We start from the raw sequence: 21,180 nt of genomic DNA on the forward strand, positions 1-21,180 counted from the left end.
TATATAAATAAACTTGCCTTGCTTAAAAAGCAGTCTCATAAAAAGAGGTCATTTACATGTAGAACAATAAAAAAACAACCTGTTTACTTACAAAGGTCAGAGAAGGGACGGAAAATAGTCATGTAATTTAAAGTTTGAATAATAATCCTTGAGACAGATTCAGTGAGTGAATATATTTGTTCTGAGCAAACAATAAGGAAAATGCCAGAAAAATATATTTTTTTCTATTGTATTATTTTGCGCCATTCAGTCTTACAAATCGAGCCAAGTACCTCCCAATAATTTTTAAACATGTTGACAAAAATTCAGAGGGTCGGCCTGAATTTGACCAGAGTTCTCCCCATTCCCAAATCATACACAGACACATTACATCTGGAGAGTGCAGACTCTCCAGTTTTTTTTAACCAAATGACTTCGCTGTTCTCTATCTAAAACGTGCACAACTTTTTTTTATTTTTCTTTTTCTTTCCAAAGCAATAGCAGCAACATTGAAAATTCAACCTCTGTGTTTAGCGCAAAACTTCACGCGATTGCCATACAGTACAGTCGTGCCGTGTTTCAACTGCTTTGACACAATTATCAGGTTAACTGATAACGTAACGTGTGCAATGTCTCACAAACTCTTGAGTATTCGAACTCAAACATTGTATTCCTGGCTTAACCCTAATAGACTTAAGTGGGAAAAAATTAACAATACTACAAAAATATTAGATATAGCCCCTGTAAAAGCATAAACTGAAATATTAGTTGTAGCACATCATGATGAGTTCAGCCCAGCAGCTGCCAGTTATAATACAGAAGGGGTGAATGCAGATGTGCTGATTATGTTGTCCAGTAGGTACTGCCTGCATGCACAGAATATTGAGTAGAAACTGGACGAGAGGCCTGCAATGTCAGTGGAGATGTATGGCAGGACTTCTGGACTGGCCTGATTATAGTAGGAAATCTGAGGGCAAAACAGGGAACCAATAAGACACTTCAGTGTGAAGTACATTGTGACCATCATTTAGTATTTTCCTACCTTCGAGACACTTTTTGAAACCTCATAAATGGTGAACCCAGCACAGACCACCTCGCCCCTGTGGAACTCCTCTGTGGGTGGGTGAGAGGGTAGAGCAACTGATCTTAGGGCAATTACATATGGATCCCTAAAAAACAAATATACATTATATGTAAATATTAAATATAATTGTGCTGCATTCATGCCATGACGTAATTACTAGATGATAACCCGTGACATTCTACTCAAAGCTGTTCACTTCCTCAGACTCGGAATTTTGCGTTTCTGTGCCAACACTATTAATGCCAAAATGAATCTGTGTAATTTCAGTAATCAGTAGAGAAAAAAACAACAACAACACATCAAGTAACAGCTGTTATGTAAATGCATTAATAAACTTTGTAGGACATTAGACGTATTCAACTGTGTGCTAGCTGCATTAAACTGTATTGTATGTCCTTCGTTTTTTTTTTTTTTTAGATTATTCTTGCATTTTGTAACAGAAATATTATTATATTTAATGTATATTTAATATTTTCTATATTAAAATAACAACTTAACTACATTTTTACAGCTAAGGCCACTGCCATTTTAAATGCGTTTCCACATGCCATTGCAGTGGTCAGGTGGTACAAATCGGACCTTGTAATTTGAATTCGGACCAAGTTTTACAAGAACGCGAACACTTTTTATAAGATGGAACCTCATTAACTGCAGTTTTGACATGTGAACATGCCTTTAGAGAAACTCATGGGTGCTTAAAAGAACAGATCACCGAAAAATTAAAATTTTCTGGAAATTTACTCGCACTTAGGCTATCCAAGATGTAGATGAGTTTGTTTCTTTATCAAAACAGATTTGGAAAAATTTTGCATTACATCACTTGCTCACCAATGGATTCTCTGCAAAGTCCAAACAGCTGATAAAAACATCACAATAATCCACACGACTCCAGTCCATCAGTTAATATCTTGCAAAGTGAAAAGCTGTGTTTGCAAGAAATACAAACACATCAATAAGTCCTTTCTCTGACAGCACCCATTCACTGCAGAGGATGCACTGGTGAGCAGTGATGTAATGTTAAATCATTTCTTTAAAGGCAACAAATTTATCTTATTTACTTCATACCTGGTCTTATTGTTCAGTTTATTAGTGCATATTATTTCTAATAAAGAAAAAACTGTCTGTGTAATCTTGTTCTTTCACTGAAGTAAAGGTAGCAAATGTTAGCTTATAAAACGGATAGTTCCGGTCCTTGATTCTGATTGGTTGAGCCACATTCGAAGCCGTTGTAAATTACACTACAAACCTACACCTTTGTTTACTCCGCTTCGCGTCGTGCCTAACAACGCCCCTTAGCAGTTATAAATTCACTGTAAACTACGGCTTCTTGGGGCTTATTGCTTTATTTTAATACCACACCTAGAATTGCTATAGTCATCCTCACCCGCTATCACAGGGTGGTCTTCTAGAGGCCAGTAAAATGAAGTCCTGATATTTTCCTCCTTTACTGACCGAAGGAGTAACAACTTGATAGATGAAATCATCCTCATCAACCCTAAGGAGCAGCTTACACAAACTGCACAAAGCAATACAAAAAATGTAAAGGTCAGTTTGAACTGGCATTTGGATTTACATTTTTGTATAATGGATATTTCAAAATGATATACAGTATGATCATGTAACAGACAAAAGGGTTTACATGTACAGATATGACCAACTTACTTATGTAACATTGGTAATAACAGTGCTCACAATGGCCATATCAGGTATGTGCATGCATAATTCCAAAATAATGAGGAACTGATGAAGAAATTTTAATTTGTATTTGTAAAAAAGGTTTGATAAATTTCCAGTATTTGATTTTGGTGTCTTTTTTTGTTTTAAAACTCAGGTTTGAGTCTTAATGACCTGATAGACTAAAGAATTAAAAAAGAATTTGGTTTTGTGCAACCGTACTTGAAAACTGAGAATATTACAGTCTGAACTAGTTATAACTTTGTCTACAGTCTGATGTCCTTGCTTTTAAAAAAAATTGTCTAAATAGCTGACTTGCATATTGCCAAACGACGTAATATTTCTTGAGAGTTAGTCGAATCTATGGTCACAAGGGCACCCAAAACTCGTAACAATCACAATTTCTTCTCTATCGAGCTCAAATTTATCGTTGTTATCCGTTGTTATCCAACATGATCTTGTTCACTTCTAATCCCTAAACTTTTCTCTGCAAATGTTCCATACCTTCTTTTGTTTCAATTAGCAATGTTGTGTCATCAGTTTATCAGTCTTCACCCTACCCATATGTTATCCTCCCCTAGCCTTTTGGAATATGGCTTTAGCATACAGATTGAACAAGTATGGTGACAAGATGCAGCCCTGTCATAAACCTTTTCAAAACCGAAAACCAATTTATGTCTCCATAATTCATCTGAACCGTTATTTCTAGTTTTTGAATAAAAAAGCATTACATTTATTACTTTTGAGCGAATAAGCATGACATTTATCTCTGGCCTTCCCTATTCCATTTGTAATTAAAAGAGTCTGTACAGTAGCTAATAATACTGTGGTAGGTATAGTGTCTCACGTATAGTGTTGGTCCCATTCATGTCTGCGACTGAGATCTGAGAGGAGGATGAAGGCTCTTTGTGCTGGGATTTCCATCTCAAACTCCACCCTGAAACACAGACTCTGACTCTCCTCCACTGTATACAGGCTCACCTGCCCAGTGCAAGACAAGGTATCTAATGTTAAAGTGTGAACTCTATAATGTGACATATGAAGAATAGTGCTTACATTGTTCTTCTTTGAGCTGAGGTCCCAGTTGTTTTTGGCTGCAAGCATCTTCAAGGCAGACACATTATTGTAGCTCAGATACACCTGAAAGTGAGAATTGCCTTACAAAAAACATTGCTTTCATCTCTTTTACACATTATCAGTCATTTTGCTCAAAAGGAGATGTGAGTGAAACACTGTAAACTCTATGAGTAAATTATATAAATAGTAAATATCTGATTACTACTGAAATAGTACTATAGCAGTGTACAACCATTTCTTAATGCCAGTCACATTTACATAATTCTGCATATCTTGTCTGTTTTTTATCTTTATTTTGGATGTCTATCCTGATATATTAGTTTTTTTTACACGTAAGCCCTATTCGTGCCACAAGTTTGGACCTTGCAATGGTAAACAGACGTTTGGATAACATGTATTTTCTGAAGAAGGGAAAATTACCTGGTTACTGGTGTCCCATGGGACAGAAAGTGGCACCTCAGTCTGCTTGCATGAGATGATGTACTTCCTGAGTAGAAACAAAGGCCAGATGATCAAATCATGTTTTTGAGAGAAATTGAACAACAGGCAATACAGCTAAATGATGCTCAGGAAAAATTCTATATTACTTTATATCATTTCAATATTAATTTAATTATTCCATTAAATAATTGTATTAGTTTTTGATTAGATTTTAGATTTGTAAATAGATTTTGGAAGTTTAATATTATTTTAGAATTTGTTTTAGAAATAATATTTCTAGCATATCAAAATAAATACTTCAAAACTAAGCCTAATAAGAAATATATATATGTATCTATAATGTCGATCTACTTTTTTTTTTAGCAGTGACACACATTGACAGTGCCATCTGTGGGTGAGCTGAAGGTTTTGCAGTCTAGCCAACTCTTCTCACATGGTTTTGTGAGGTTATAAACTGGAGCTTTTGTTACGAATCAACCAGCACCAGTTTTGCTACCTATCAAGACGAATCTTCTTCCTGGCAAGGGCCTCCTGATATCTCCTCTGTCCCTCCTGTCAGAAAATTCAGAATAGTATTCAAAATTCAGATTTTACAAAATCCAGTTTACTTTAACAATCAAGTGAGCATTGGCATGAATGTTTGCACTATGAACACCAAATCTAGACTCTTCACCTGAGGTTCAGGTTTTATGGGGGGCAGTTGGCGTGGCCTTCCTTTCTCATCCAGCACCTCAAATGTCATGAAGGCACTGTTAATATGCCTCAGAGGTTCATCTCCGTGATAGGCTTCTGCACAGACACCAACCTCCATACTAAAAAACCAGAGATACTGCCAATGAGCTGTATGACATCATCACTGTGTAATCATTCAAATCTAAATACATCTTTTAGATACTGATAGATAGATTATATAAGCCCACCTGTTCTTGAATGTGTTATTGACAATGGCCTTTAGAACCAAACGATCTCCAACCTGGGAAGGGCCTCTAAAGTGAAACATGTCTATAGCCCTCAGAGTTGGATGAGCATTGCATAAACGACTAAAAAATGGAAAAAAAAGAGAAAGCCAGTCTCATGTGTCTTTAGTTTTTTTTATTCATAATAAGACCATCACAAGACACAAGATGTTTTCTGTCCTGTGCTGACATTATATAAACATGAAGATATTGTTGGATTAAATTTGCTACTTGTCTAGTTCTTTTCAGGTTGTATTGGGGAGACTTTCTTATTATAGATACAACAAAATGATGTAAAAAACAAATCCATAACAGGTCCATAATCCATAACAGTGCTTCCTCCATTTAAAAAGTCCATCCCCTGTTGTTCTCTCAAATCAAAATCCACCAACATATTTGTTTAAATGTATTCTGGACTGGTTTTAAATGGTGTTTGATCTGTGATGTCTTTTGATTCAGACAGCACGATTTTTTTCACTGGAGAATGCAATATTTTTGGATAGATTTTAGCCAGAAGCAAGTTGAAGTTAAAAACATCTTAAATGATGGATTTGTTTTACAAACACACAGATGTTTTGCTTCTCAAGACATTAATTGTTGGACTGGAGTTGTGTGGATTATTTGTGGATTAATGTGAAATTTTTATCAGCTATTTGAATTCTCATTCTGACAGCACCCATTCACTGCAGAGAATCCACTTGTGAGCAAGTGATGTAATGCTAAATTTCTCCAAATCTCTTCAGATGAAGAAACAAACTTATCTACATCTCGGTTGGCCTAAGTATGAGTACATTTTCATTTTTGGGTGAACCATTCCTTTAATTGTGTATATTTTAGGAGTACATAGCCAGGGGCAGACTTAACCAATAGGCGAGGTAAGCGGCCGCTTAGGGCCCTGGGGAATCAGGGGGCCCCGTCTGATATTCGCCAAAACATATTTGGCAAATGCACCAGTATGTATTTGTGTTATGGAGAGCATCAAATGTTCACTCACCACTCAAAACGGCAAGTTTTTGTCAGGTCTGGAGATTCATTGTGCAGAGAGCTTATTAATGGAACGTCGTGAGATCGCGATGAACTGAAGTGAGTGACAGCTTTTAGTGATTATAGACGGAGCGCTCTTTGCGCGCATTCTTTGCTCGTCTCAGAACAGTTATATTCACCTCAGTAAAGAAATTGTGTTTCAAGTCATAATTTTATTTGTCTTGATGTTTCAAAATGACTCTCTTGTGTGCTTTTCCTAGGCGCGCCAGCACGAACAATAAATGCAAATGAACTATAAACTCGAATAAATGCACAAATGCAATGACTGGAGATTTTCGCTTAATAGATTATATTTTCGATTTGTTTCTCGGCAAACCCTATCATATGCCTTAGGAACACTTGGAATATGGAACGAGTTGCATGGGATAATTTTTATGACATTTTAATCCTTTTTGGAAAAAGATTGAAGAAATTTACAATTCAAAGTACAAGCATTTTTTTTTTTTTTTTTGTCTTTTGTTATCCGAAAAAAATAAAGTAGCTTAATATGGCTTTAGAACAGCATCAGGTTGACCAATTATTTAGGCTACTTAAGTTGTGAAGGGGTAATAGTTACAATAAATAATAGCTATAGCTATAATGAGAGAGAGCTAGCGAGCAAAATAAGGGTTACACGTAAAAGAGCATTATAGTTATTTTGTTGTGGCCCCGTACCTGAAATTTGCTTAGGGCCCCCAAATCACTAAGTCCGCCCCTGTACATACCATATAGATATACCTCAAAGCTAACACAGATGAACTAAATGGCACAAAATCTATGATTTCACTGTGTTTTTAAGAAAGCTGAAGTTTATGTTATATGCTTTAAGTAAACCTTTCTATATATGCTGTCATTACAGAAGTCTCTTTTGCGGCTTGTTTGTATTAACATTACAAACCTTGAACCCTGATCTATGGCAGGCAGAGGGTTAATAAAGGTAAATATTAACTGCTGTATAAAAATGCACTTTGCAAGTGAGCAGAAACACACACCTGGCTGCAATGGTAGCGACATTTTCCATCCAGGCCATAATCTGGCCTCCGAATGTGTTGACCTGGTGATTGGCATGAGGAGGAAGTACCAGCTCGACACTTTCCACTCTTGTTCTTTCTGTCGGCAAAGCCACATCTTCATAATGGTTCTCTGCCTCACAAACAATAAAACATCTCCTCAAGATGCTAAACAGATGCTTGGAGAAAACTAAATGATTGTCTAGAACAGGTGCAATAGCTTAGAGATAGTTCACTCTAAAAATGAAAATTCTGTCACCATTTACTCAACTTTATGTTGTTCCAAACCTGTATGATTTTGTTCTGCTGAATGACTATCTTCTCTATGACTCTCTTCATACAAAAAAGTGGGGATTCTACAGTAAATATCTTCTTTTGTTTTCCACAGAAAGTTATTCAGATTTAAATACATGAGGGTGAGTAAACGATGACAGATTTTACATTTTTGGATGAAATAAGTAACTCACTTTGTCTGAGATATTATCACATGTGCATATGCATTCAGTCTGTGAGCCTTAGCGTAATGTTTGCACAAAGCCTTTTGTCTTTCCCAAAGTGTCTTTACCAAAGGGAAGTGCCTCCACCACTTAAGACACTTACCCTCACTGATACTTCTCTGGAAGGTCTTGTTGTTGAGCAAGTCCTGCATGATGTCGTGGTGAATGAGTCTCATCCTCCTCCTCTCAGCTGCTAAACTGTGCTCCACCTGTTCTTGGTGTGTGCAGGGCACAACCTGCCTCAGCTGCACCTGCAGTTACAGTCCCAACAGATTTCTTATCTACAAATTGCCTGAATTATTGATAACTGGTTTAAAAATGAGTGCAGAGTAAAGGTGCATTTAGATGCTTTAGATGCATTTAGTGCAGAAAGCAACTGTATCTGCCTTGTTTATTTGCATGCCATTTGCCTTGTTTCCTTATTTGCAGTGTTTCCTTATTTCCACAGCTATAACAAAAAGGTCAAATCAGTTTGTAAAACTTGTTTTTCCCCATTGACTAGATATAAGTGAGCATAACATATTAATAAACATTATTATTATAAGCATTCCTATGGCATTGTTTTCTCATACCTTGTTTGCATCTGTGCGTTTGGCGACAAATGCAGCAAAAGCCTGACACACTCTCCAATGACGACCACTGTACAGGTCCTCACAGCTCACCTCTATCCCCACCTCACACACAAACACCAATACATACATGAATAATTGCCATTCTACATATTTTATTTCTTCAAATAAATATGAAGTGAATTCAAAATGGTTCTCTATCATCAACAGTACACTCTCAGAAATAAAGGTACAAAAGCTGTCACTGGGGCGATACCTTTTCAAAATGTACACTTTTGTACCTATTAGGTTCAAATACGTACACTTTAAGTACTAATATGTACCTTTAAGGTACCAAAATGGACCCTTTAGGTACAAACATGTATCTTTTGAAAAGGTACCGCCCCAGTGACAGCTTTTGTACCTTTATTTCTGAGAGTGTACTCTAACACAGTACTCTAATAATTCTAATTCAGTACTCTTAATAGGAGGCAGGAAAAAGATCTCCAGTTAACATAAAGTAAATATTCTGCAGATATGTTAAGGATTCACTTTAATCAAAGTCCATTTGTTTTACTTTGAAAACCATGTTGAATTATCATATTTAGGGGTCCTTGGCATCCAGAGGTCTGAAAACCTCAGTGTTACATAACAGTAGAAACCACTCCAAAAACATCTGTAGGTCGTAGTAGAGTAACCTTTGGTAAAATAAAATAAAGTGAGACTATTTCATATTATAATGTAAAGTGTGGCTATTACCTCCATGCTTGAGTTGAAGGCCCTGTTGACTTTGGCCTTAATGTTGACCACTTGTCCAACACTGAAAAATATATGTGTATTTCAAATGTAAGTGATAATGACAGTAGCTTATGATATATTAGAGACTGTTTTCCATTGGGCTTATATTACTGAGACTCTCCTCTCTAATCAAAGTTACATTTGATTGGTGCTGTGTTATTCTAACAGACTGACAGACTGGAGTAATTAACAGATAATAGTAGTTTAACAGAACAATTAACCAGACAGAACTGCCAGTACTCCCTAAGGGCGAAATTACATTCTGGTTAGGATGTTTTTCAAAAGACACTGAGATGTGGCTCTAATTATCAAAAATATAAATAATATTTCTTTTGTACCCAATGGTGTGCTCAAAGTAGATGTCATCAACAGAAGCTGTCACACAGGGGCATCCAGCATGTCTCTCAGCTGGAATGGAAGCAGATCAAATAAGACATCTTGACACTAATGAATCTCACACCATTTTTAAAAGATTTGCCTGTTTATGACTGACAGGTAATGTGCAAGGAATACTGTATTTGCCCCTTTCTTGATTTCTTCTGTTTAAGTGTAGGCTATATCTCACGCTAAACTGATTCAGAAATGAAAACAAAACCTAACATAAAGCAAAGGCAACCTGAGTAAACACAAAACACAATTTTCTTTCAATTATAATGTTATTTAGTAAAGCACAATCGACCCTATTTAGGGAAGGCAGCATCGTGGCTTGAGAGAGGAGAAAGCAAACAGAATGCTCCCCGTCACTTGTGCAGTATATTGTTCTTGGCTAGCATCAACCCAGTTTTGAGTATTGTGATTTTGAAAGTTGTTTCTATTTTTTGTATTGACTCTCATTTTTTTGTCTGTTTAGGAAGTTTAGTTATTTGTGTTGTTATGTATCCATATTACTTTTGCTCTGCCTTTGGACTTATTTGGGAAAATGAAAGTCTCATCATCAATAAGATCAAGCCTCCATGTCTCATAATGTGCCACAACATCACCCTCATGACACCTGAATACAGCCTAACACAGCCCTGCTCAGTTAATACATTTTTCAACAGAACTTTTTCAACAGCATGACGTTGGCTAAAAGGCCTTACCCAGTAATACACTATGCCAACTGTGAAAGAAATTCCAGAAATGATGAGGAAGAAAGTGAGTGAAATACGTTAGCCTGGGACCGGTTACAAAGCTAAGGCTCTTGGACTCCTAAGAACCCAAGCAAGAGCCATTATCTTCAGATGGGAAAAAAATGGCACAGTAGCAAACCTTCCCAGAAGTGGCTAACCTTCCAATATTCCTCCAAGACCACCGCAAAGACTCATCTTGGAAGTCACAAAAGATTCAAGGACAGCACTGAAGGAACTCCATGCCTTTCTTGCATCAGTAAAGGTCACTGTTCATGACTCCACCATCCGAAAGACACAGGCCACTGCTCACCCAGAAGAGCATTAAAACTCATCTGAATTTTGCCAAGACACACCTTAATGATCCTCAAACCTTTTGGGAGAATATTTTGAGGGCTAATGAGCTGGAAGTAGAACTGTTTGGAAGACAGGGGTCCATAGGGTAAACACCAAAAAGACCATCATACCAATGGTCAAGCATGGTAGTGACCAAGGACGGATAAACACATGCGCCTATCGGGCCCCTGCAATTCAACATCAGCCCCAGGGCTCTAGACTCATTCTTCCCACTGGTCGCACTTTTGCGACTAACTTTCTCAGTTGGTCGCACAGCACATAATTTGGTCACAATTTGTTTTTTGTTTTTTTGCTACAACATTTGATTAATCAGTGCATGCTGATGAACTTTTATCATAGTTTATAGTTATATGGTAACGAAAGTGTTCAACATTCAACCCATTCACTTTCATCAGTATTATTTGTGATTTAAATTTTGTGAACAGGAATTCCTTTTTTCGTGCGCTTTCACTTTCAAATTCGCGATCTTGGTGTCACGTTTTACAAGAAAAGATAATTGTCTGTTTTGCTTATATCTACACCTTTCACTTTTTAAGACTAAAACAAAAGATGGATTCATTGTTATTCTTAATTAAAAAGCACAACAACAATAAAACAGTAGGCTACAATGACAAACTAGCTTGCATAACATTTATTAACAAAAACGAATAAGACGAGACAGGGGCGTCGCTAGTGGGGGGAAAAGGGTGACAGAGTACATAGGGCCCAGAGGTCTGGGGGGCCCACGATCGACTACTGGCCATAGGGAACACCGGGACATTCCATTCAAATAGTGAGCCGATCGCCGAAACGAAGGAGACCTCCCCGATATTAGGCGCTGTTTTTAAATTACAGCGCATGCGAAACCGCATAAAGCATACTCCAAAAGCGCGAAGCAGCGCCATCCGCCAGCCGCGCGTCAAAGCAGAGCGGGATCAGTCTCCCGTACAGCGCCGTGCTTCTGCCACGATTTATAAGAGATAAACAGCGCAAGTCGCTTGTCAATTCAGATTTTTCAGAATTGTTATACAGTCATGTGATATGAGAAAGGTTAGTGATTCTGGCTGAAAACAGCCACGACAATGAGGTATATTGGAAAACGCTTAGGCTTGTCAATTCAGCACCATAGTAATTTAACTTGAAGTTATTAACACTGTATAAATAGCCTATGTGTTGGCAGAAATGTATTTATTATGTTATTGTTAGATATTGGGGAATATGCTATTTTAATTTCATAGAAGCTGTTTTGTAGTTTCTTCATGTTTAGTTTTTTTTAAACTACAAATTTTATAGTTTATTAGCCTATTAGGCTACTTATTTTAAAAGCCATATAATGAGGACCATGGTTTTGCTTCTTGTGACCACCATCCTACTAGTCAGTTAAACTCTGGATACTTCTTTCTTTTTAGATGTTTAGTTCTAATTAATTTTCATTTAAGTAAAATGGTAATTCAATAAGGGCCTGATTAAAGATAAATATCTTATAAATATCTTAAAAAATCAACATCATGTCATTCCAAACCTGTATGAATTTCTTTCGTCTGTGGAACATCATTTGAGAAATTCAAGAAATTTTTGTCCATACAGTAGAAATCAAGGGTAACCAAAATGGTTTGGTAACATTCTACAAAATTTTCTTTTGTGTTCAACAGAAGAAAGTCATTTGGAACGACATGAGGGTGAGGGTGAAGCTTTTCTATGTGACAAAAATGCATTATTAAGTTTGCTGCATTTGTCATGAATTCAGTAATATCTATCGTTTCTGTCCTGTGTTATTTATTCATTTATTTACTCTAATTGAAGGCCCTATGACCCATCACCCCAAATGTTATTTGACATTTTACGATTAAATGTCTAGAGTCCTGTCTAGAGCCCTGCCCCCAAACCAACTCCCTGCACACACACCCCAGAATGCGAATTTAACCTACAGGGGGGAGAAATTACAAACTGTATGTGTTTACTTTGGTTGCCTTTGTTCTATGTTGCAATTTGTATGAGGATCTAAAACAATATACATAAAAAATAACAAATCAGTATGGGGAAAATAGATTTTCCCAGTACTGTGTAAGAAATGTACCTAATAATTTATCCCACATTGCAATATTTCAAGTAATGTTCTCACATTTTAGAACATACTCCATGCAGTCACACATCTAGTTTATATTTGCTCTAGTTTTGCTTAGTCACTGCAATCAAGTCCTCAGAATTATACTAACACTCATATCCTTATAGAGTGTTTTGGAGCCTTTACAATGCAGGTTAAAGGTACTTTGTGTCATTCATTGTGCAAACTCACCAGACAGACATGCTGTGCAGTCCATCCATTTGAGCAGCTGTCCGATGCTCAGCTCTCCGCAGTGGTTGGCATGGCAGGGCAGCACTATCTGGCTCATCTTCACCTCTGAAGGGTTGCGATGCTGTCCTTCATCCTCCAGCTGAAGGTTATGCAGATTCTCCTTATGATGGGATTCTGATGCCATACTGATAGGCTGAAGATTCAGCAGCTGAGAGCAAATAATATTCAATGCTAATATTAGAAATTGGAGTTTTTCTTTGAATACAGCAGTCCCATAAAGGACAATTTAGCCTCACTTAAAATGTGTGAAGGTCATTGTATCAGATAACTAGAAACTGAACAAGTAATTTTCATCTTAATTTTGAGATTAAATCTTGAATCTACTTTCTTTTTTTTTTTTTTTGAAAAGTTTTATGTAGATAATGGAGGCCTAAAAATACATTTTGCATCCAAAATTCTCACAAAACAAATAAAATGCACTTTTACATCGTCTAAAACACTGACTAGACCTAGGTCCACTTTTTAAAATATTTTTTATTATTTTATTATCTGTATTATTATTATTTTTTTTAATTATTATTATTATTTTACATTTTAAATGCATTTGCCGGCAAACTAAACATCACGAGGTATGATTGTGAATTTTACCACATGTAATTGCACATCACGTTGTACTTTCAGTCTGGTAACTACTTATTATTACTGTTGAATATTGCGCAACCTTCAGTAACCTCTGTGACACTCCTTAACGTTAACATTTTAATGACAAAATCTTCAATACATTCCTGTGCCAATAAGATTTGTCTACAAATTTATTTCAACATATGAATAGATGTTATGTGCACTTGCGTTTCTGTGCAGCGCGTTTACAATGAAGTGAAAAGACGTGCAGTTATTGAATGAGTATGTAGAACAGCATCGAAAACAAGTTTAAGCGGCGACGTGGTTTGATGTTTTGTTATAAAGTATCATTCACGCCCTTACCGCGATCTGCCTAGACAGTCTGGTTAGATTCAACACAGCAAACTTTCTCGCAAGACTATAACTCCAATCACAGACTCAAGCGTTCACGGAAGATCTTCACGCATGGGAAGTCAGCAAAAATACCTCTTCAGTCGCGCGCATATAGTGTTCACTAACAAGTTGCCTAACTAAGACTCCGCCCCGTGTCTCATGTTTACATATATTCTGTAAAGTTCACAACACTCTTCTTAGGATACTTATTTTAGGATCTTTCTCACATTAAAAACAACAACACAGGCTACTTCAAACATAACAATCGTGTTTGCAAACAGCACGGGATGTTTTAACACCTGCCGTTTATCGCTTAATTTGTTATCCGACAGGTGGCGCAACAAGTCTTTAAAAGCACAGGACAGCGCTTCAAATAGAGTCAAGAGTTAACGAAGTTTTGTTAGCATTACTGGTAACGTTTACAATAGTCAGAATCAGAACAGTAGTACAGAAATGTTAATTTTAAGAAAATATATAGGAATAGTTTATTTGCAAAAACAGATAACTCCGTTTTTTAACATTTTCAAAAATCGTGTTTTTTTATTATGTTACCATGTTTTTATTGTGTTTTATTGTGTTAGTTAGCTGTATTTTTTTTAACCTAATCAAAATAACCCAACTGCAGTTTGATTGAGATTAATTGGAATGCACAATGAAAAAAAAACATAATTTTTGAAAATTGTTATCATTGAAAATCAGTTTTTGCAAATTAACTCTGTATTATATAGATAACATAACATAATATATAACATAACAAACAACCCGTGCACCTATAAAAGAAAGATATTGTGTTTATTATTATTATTACTATTAAAGAATTAAGTTTTCCACAATTTCTCATAACACCCAACTGGACAAAATTAATGATCTGTTGATTTCGAAGAGCCTTACTTTATTGTTATAACTTTTATGCAGATATGGGGGATCGTGAGGTCACGTCGAACATGTTCATTGGTCTATAAAGCTGTCAATCATAAACCACAGATCCCCGCCCATAGTTCATGATGTCGCTGTGGCAGGGTCGGTTGAAGCGGATGGGGTCAGAGGCGGGGTACACGTTGACAGCTGGAGCATAAGGAAACATCGCAGTCAAACTGGCAGACGCGTTTATATTCAGCGCAAGTCATGTTCGCGAAAGGTAAAGGGACCGCGGTGCCATCGGACGGGCAAGCTCGGGAAAAGTAAGCGCTGCTCCCTCTTTACTCGCTTATTTACACGCACAGCTGATGTCGCGTTATGTTATGTTGTCTCCTATAACATGTGATCTTGTTCGAGACATTCCAGTTATGTTATAGTGGAAAATAATAAAATTATCTGTTTTTTTTATTCGCAATAGATAGAATTGGTGGTGGTGTTTTTTTTGTTTGTTTGTGTTTGTGTTTTTTTTTTTTTTTCCTTTCACTTTATAAGAGAATTTCACAGCATTATTATTTGTAAATGTTCATGGTGATATCGATTATTGTTCTGGAAATACAGTATATAGATGCAGGCTGTTATTGTAGAATGCCTACTGCAATGTTAAATTTTTAGGACAAGAATAAGATTATATGGAAACAGACCAGAGAGTTTTATTGGATGGCATCTATTTATTGTAAGGCATCTGTTTTGATTGTACAGGTTGGCATTGTACGTCTATGAATATTTGTTACACGTGGGAGCTCAGAAATCTGCACAGACGTTTTTATCAGAGGTGTGTATGTGCATATGTATCTTTATTCTTAAGAGCATGTGTGCATGATCATGCACAATGTCTAATCTTGGTATGCATTGACTGTGTGTATTAAAGTCTTCTGTTGTCTGTTTTTATTATGTTTAGATAAGATGGGAGAAGAACATAACCCTTGGTGAACCACCAGGCTTTCTGCACTCTTGGTGGTGGTGTGTATTATCTGCATTCAGTAGTTGATCAGTATTTTGCAGTAATTGAAATCTTTACAATATGTTATGAAATTTAATCTTCGAATAATTTAATAGAATGGATAACAGGCCAGCCAGTGACATTTCAGAAAAAAAAATCTAAAGATAAAATCATTTTAATTTCAAAATTACTATTTTTATGATTTGACCGTTAATATTTCAGTTCTCTGGAAACAAAAGCATAAAAATATAATTTTAACACATAGCCCGTATAGGCTTAAAGGAAGTAGTTCTCCCAGAAATGAAAATGAGTTAAAAATTGACTTACCCTCAGGCCACTTAAAATGTAGACGAGTTGGTTTCTTATTTAGAACAGATTTGGAGAAATTTAGCATTACACCTTGCAAATGCAGTGAATGGGTGCCATCAGAATGAGGGTCCAAACACAATCCACATAACTCCAGTCCATCAATTAACGTCTTGTGAAGTGAAAAGCTGTATATTTGTAGGAAACAAATCTATTATTAAAATGTTTTTAACTTTAAACTGTTGCTTCTGGCTCACATACAAGTGCATAATATCGCTTTTTTCCACTGATAAAGTCATCTCGTCTGAATCAGGAGAGAAATCTACACAGTACCGTACGCAGCACCGTTTACAAGTGAAAACAGTCCAATACATTTCTAGACAAATATTTCATCGAATTTTGATATTCGACAACAGAGGATGGTCTTTTTCACAGGAGGAAGCATTATTATGGATTATGGACTCCTATTTTGGCCAGAAGCAACGGTTTAAAGTTGAAATGTCTAAATGATGGAATTGTTTATTACAATCACACAACTGCAGAGGACCAATAGTGAGCAAGTAATAAAATTAAATTTCTCCAAATCTCTTCCGATGAAGAAACAAATGCATCTACATCTTCATCAAATTTTCATCTTTGTTGCTTTAATGTGCTCAGCAAGTCCAACTATTGTGACATTGCAATATTTTCTCATTACGACCAATGCTCTTATTACACAGTGTGTTTTGGGACCTGTACTGTGCAGCACCTGAGAGAAGGGACACATGTGATCACTCCAGTGAAGCTAAGGCCTTCCATGACTATGTAAGTGATGCATGTTTATTTCAGCCTTTACTAGCATATTGTGGTAGAAGAGATCTGCTCCATGAGATAAATCCACTGAAATATACCTCTATGCTGTGGTGTGAAGCAGAATATTGATTACAATTATGAGATGGTGGCATATCTATTATTTTTGTTCCGGGTCTGCTTTGTTTATCTGGATTCTATTAAAGGTTAAAAGGTAGGCTATTGAATATCCTTTTCCAGATTTGCACAATTGATTTGAATTTGTGTATTTACTGCATGACAATGCCCAGTTGGTGTGAGCTTATGAACATTTCCCTCACATTATATGCATATTCTTGGGAATTAGGGGATTGGTATACTATAGCATACATGATGTCCAGTGAATATGGCTTGAATGTCAGAATATTGATAGTATTATATAACAGTGTATATTGAGTGTTTGTGTGTGCTGTACATACTACCAGTACTCACTGCTGTGATTCCATAAAGTAACAAGCTTATAAATCTTGAGTTGCACAAACCGCAACATGCATAATCATGACAAAGATGTTTGTTTGTTTTTTGAAAAATGTTGGCACAATGGCTTTGGGTTTGAACGTCATGAACGGAAAAACTTCTGTTGTTTGAAACAGAAACCAGTCTTACACAAATCTCCCTAAATCCTAGAGTTTTAAAAAGCTGTACATGTTCTTAGGCTGGATTAAGTTGAGTAAGCTGTGAGGATTTATTTTGTAGTTGTGGAGCTTTGGTCCCTTCCACAACAGACTCTTATCAAGTTGCATAATTTTACTCCAATGCAATGGTAACAGAATTACAATTCAAAGTAGGAACCCCTTTAAAATACTATAGAGACATACTGTGATTTGAAAGTTTGGTCAGTACAAAATTTCTGAAAGAAATTAATGCTGTTATTCAGCAAGGATGCATTGAATTGATCAAAAGTGATAGCAAAGACATTTATAATGGTACAGAATATGTCTATTTCAAATGATGCTGTTCTCTTGAACTTTTTATTCATCAAAGATTCCTGAAAAAACAAGTATGGCAAATATTACGCAGAACAACCTTTCTTTAACATTGATAATAAGAAATGTTTCTTGAGCAGAAAATCAGCATGTTAGAAAGATTTCTAAAGAATCATATGACACTAAAGACTGGAGTAATGGCTGCTGTTTTGCCATCAGGAATAATTTTAAAATATATTAAAATAGAAAACTATTATTTTAAATGGTAATAATATTTCACAGTATTACTGATTTTACAGTAATTTTGATCAAATATATGCAGCCTTGGTGAGCATAAGAGACTTCTTTCATAAACATAAAAAAAAAACTTATCAATCCTAGCCTCTTAAACAGTAGTGTAACTCGGCTTTTGAAGTTTGTTTTACATTTACAAAAGCTGTGTCCGAAATCGCTCACTCGTTCACTCATTCACTCAATCACTAATCCCTAAATAGTGTATGGCAGTTGAGTGAACTATATCAGAAGGAGTGAACGAAATGAAGTGAACGGATTCGGACGGTGACGTGTACACTGCACGTGAGACTTGTCTGTTGCAAAAACATCTTCGTCACATATGTACTTTTATATTACATGTACCTTTAGAAAATAATATTAGTAGCAATAACAAAATGACTATATTGTAATCAACTTTGTGGTTTCATTTTTGTAATGCTTATATGGTCATAATCATTAAATACTATTAAAATATTGTCAACAAAAATAAACTCACATAAGCATGTTCATAATTTTATGTATTTATTGTTTGTAGTATCTTGAAACTCTACCGAACAGCATTTTTTGCACTCAGATAAGATGACAATGGCCATAGAGCACCCAGGCGACCATTAATTTGACATCAGAATGAATACGCTACCAACGAACATTTTTAAATATCAACCGAATTATAGTCATTTTTGTAAATTAAACTGCATCTCTCATTCAGGGAATGAAGTCGTTCACTCAGAATTCGGACAGCACTACAAAATGGCTGACACCCGATATAGTGCACTATATAGTGGATGGGGAGCAGTTTCAGACACAGCTAAAGTTATTTTTTCAAGGTGTGCCATATAATGTGGAAGTTTTTATCCATCTTTGTGCCATTTAAACAGCAGGCAGTTCTCATGGGACCACCTGGCCCTCTAAAACCTGAAATGGTGGTCGATGTGGTGGGATGGGGGAGGGGAGCTTACAAGATCTGATAATGGTGAGGTCTCCTCTTGCTTTTTAGCTTTTTAACCCTGATGTAGCAGGAAAGTGTGTCACACACACCCCAACTCCCTTCAGGGCAAAATAAGAATAAAAACTACCAGCAACCAGGCTGAGAACACAAACCTCTCCTTGGTAAAGTACATGATTCAGTAGTTTGACTTTGATGGCAATTAAATACTGAAAGAAGGTTTCCAGTCATATGTTGTTGTATATCAGGAATGTAGCATATATTGAAGGTTGTTTTGCTTTGTCACACTAGACTTGTCAGAAAGATATTTTTGAGTGAGCAATCAAAATGTTGGTTGGATCAACAGCTGAATGCAAAGGAGTTTGGTGGAAGTCATTGATCTGACTGTCGAATCTTCCCACTGCTCTTTTTCCCCTCACACCTTTGACTGTGATCTGGTAATCAGTGTTCACCTGATGGCCATTCAAAGTGTGAAGTCCTCCAGTCCCCTGTGTATTCTGTAATCATATTATCATGGATTGATTGCTTTGATCAGTCAAAGGTTGAAAGAATCCAATGCCAGGGTCACACCTATGATCTCAGTCCTTTGTTTTTCCTAAGGCCCTAGTTGGACACACACACGCATTTGTTTATCTGTCATAATGGGATTATTCCATTGACTTCTATTGTTTTTTTACTGAGCTATTAATGATATTTACATTCAGTTAATACCCTGAACATAACCCTCACTTGAACTTTTTCAGGGGTTGTGTACAATATCTGTTTGTTTGTTTGTTTGTTTGTTTTTTCTGTATAAATATTGAATATTTAACTGTGCTCATTTTGTCTGTTTTTACATTTACTTTATACAGAGTCCCGCAAATGGCATGCAGGGGAAAATAATATATTGGGACAATGAATTAAAAATGGGTTCCTATGACTTAATTTGTTTAAAAACAAGGGAACAAATTATTACGACATGGCCATGATTGAACTAAAACAAGGGAAGTACAATGTTTTAAAACACTGAAATAAACAAGGGGCCGAATTAGTACAATGTGGCCATGGTTATGTGGGAGCAAATTATGTTGCAATAATTTAAAACAAAAGCATGAATAAAACATTACAACAAATTAATGCCTTTTGATATAAAATTCTTAATTTGTGGCATATATTTTTTCTCCATGTCATGGCCAGAAATATTGGCACCCTTGGTGAATATGATCAAAGAAGGAAAATTAATCTGCATTGTTAATCCTTTTGATCTTTTATTTAAAAAATTCACAGAAATCTAACCTTTCATTGGATGATAAGAATTTTAAATGGGGGGGGAAATATCATTTTGAAATAAATGTTTTTCTCTAATACACATTGGCCACAATTAACGGCACCCTTTTATTCAATACTTTTTGAAACCTCCATTTGCCATTTTAAAAGCTCTAAACTTTCTCCTATAATGCCTGATGAGGTTAGAGAACACCTGACAAGAGATCAGAGAACATTCCTTCATCCAGAATCACTCCAGACCCTTTAGATTCCCAGCTCCATGTTGGTGGTGCTTCTCTTCAGTTCACCCCACTCATTTTCTATAGGGTTCAGGTCAGAGGACTGGAATGGCCATAGCAGGAGCTTGGTTTTGTGATCAGTGACCCATTTTTGTGTTGTTTTTGAGGTTTGTGTTTGGATTATTGTACGGTTGGACGATCTTAACATGGCCCATTATAAGATTGGTCAGTCACTTATTGATTTACTTATCTGTTGGTATTTGATAGAATCAGTGATGCCATGGGTCTAAACAAGATGTCCAGGACCTCCAGCAGAAATATAGGCCCACAACATCAAAAATACAGCAGTATATTTCATTGTACACATAGGGTACTTTTTATCCCTGTGTTCACTAAACCCATCTTGAGTGTTTGCTGCTAAAAAGCTCATTTATTAGTTTCATCTGACTATAGAAGCCAGTCCCATTTGAAGTTCCAGTCGTGTCTGATAACTGAATATGCTGGAGTTTGTTTTTGGATGAGCTAGGAGAATTTATTGAAACCCTCCCAAACAACATGTGGCGATGTAGGTGCTGTTTGACAATTTTTTTGTCTGACCCCGAGACTCAACTATTTTCTGCAATTCTCCAGCTGTGGTCCTTGGAGAGTCTTTAGCCACTCAAACTCTCCTCCTCACTGTGCATTAGGACAATATAGACACGCATCCTCTTCCAGGCAGTT

General features: G+C 36.3%; 2 protein-coding genes across 6 annotated transcripts in view; one reads left to right on the forward strand and one right to left on the reverse strand.

The window, feature by feature from the left end:
- Window positions 1–102: 102 nt before the first annotated feature.
- acot11a (acyl-CoA thioesterase 11a) lies at window positions 103–14,140 on the reverse strand. 2 transcript variants are annotated; one of them, XM_058797998.1, is made up of 16 exons: window positions 13,810–14,140; window positions 12,826–13,033; window positions 9,426–9,495; window positions 9,049–9,109; window positions 8,314–8,415; window positions 7,845–7,992; window positions 7,227–7,344; window positions 5,176–5,295; window positions 4,929–5,067; window positions 4,752–4,807; window positions 4,235–4,301; window positions 3,794–3,877; window positions 3,585–3,718; window positions 2,448–2,579; window positions 1,022–1,148; window positions 103–946 (listed from the first exon to the last, which is right to left on the reverse strand). In XM_058797998.1, the coding sequence occupies exons 2-16, from the start codon at window positions 13,007–13,009 to the stop codon at window positions 788–790; spliced, it is 1,701 nt and encodes a 566-aa protein (XP_058653981.1). In that variant the 5' UTR covers window positions 13,010–13,033; window positions 13,810–14,140; the 3' UTR covers window positions 103–787. The 2 variants fall into 2 exon arrangements, with proteins under 2 accessions (XP_058653981.1, XP_058653973.1); XM_058797990.1 differs by having other exon boundaries at window positions 139–946; window positions 7,227–7,377; window positions 13,810–14,137.
- Window positions 14,141–14,791: 651 nt separating this feature from the next.
- ssbp3a (single stranded DNA binding protein 3a) overlaps window positions 14,792–21,180 on the forward strand; it is a 37,651-nt gene continuing 31,262 nt past the window's right edge. The window contains exons 1-4 of one of the 4 annotated variants that reach the window (XM_058798135.1): window positions 14,792–15,020; window positions 15,457–15,529; window positions 15,656–15,717; window positions 16,723–16,807. In XM_058798135.1, coding sequence (XP_058654118.1) covers window positions 14,965–15,020; window positions 15,457–15,529; window positions 15,656–15,717; window positions 16,723–16,807 — 276 coding nt within the window. In that variant the 5' untranslated portion in view covers window positions 14,792–14,964. The remainder of the gene's footprint in view (window positions 15,021–15,456; window positions 15,530–15,655; window positions 15,718–16,722; window positions 16,808–21,180) is intronic. The other 3 variants (XM_058798117.1, XM_058798125.1, XM_058798110.1) reach the window with 3 other exon arrangements.

The sequence above is a fragment of the Onychostoma macrolepis genome, chromosome 02 (assembly GCF_012432095.1).
Source record: "Onychostoma macrolepis isolate SWU-2019 chromosome 02, ASM1243209v1, whole genome shotgun sequence".
Taxonomy (NCBI): Eukaryota; Metazoa; Chordata; class Actinopteri; order Cypriniformes; family Cyprinidae; genus Onychostoma; species Onychostoma macrolepis.

What these genes read in the sequence shown, in the direction of transcription:
- acot11a (XM_058797990.1), bottom strand. Translation starts at nt 13,009, where the DNA reads ATGGCATCAGAATCCCATCATAAGGAGAATCTGCATAACCTTCAGCTG. An exon ending in CCATAAAACCTGAACCTCAG is followed by an intron (nt 4,808 to 4,928) that starts GTGAAGAGTCTA and finishes ATTTTCTGACAG; the next exon opens with GAGGGACAGAGGAGATATCA. An exon ending in AAGAAGATTCGTCTTGATAG is followed by an intron (nt 4,302 to 4,751) that starts GTAGCAAAACTG and finishes GTTTCTACTCAG; the next exon opens with GAAGTACATCATCTCATGCA.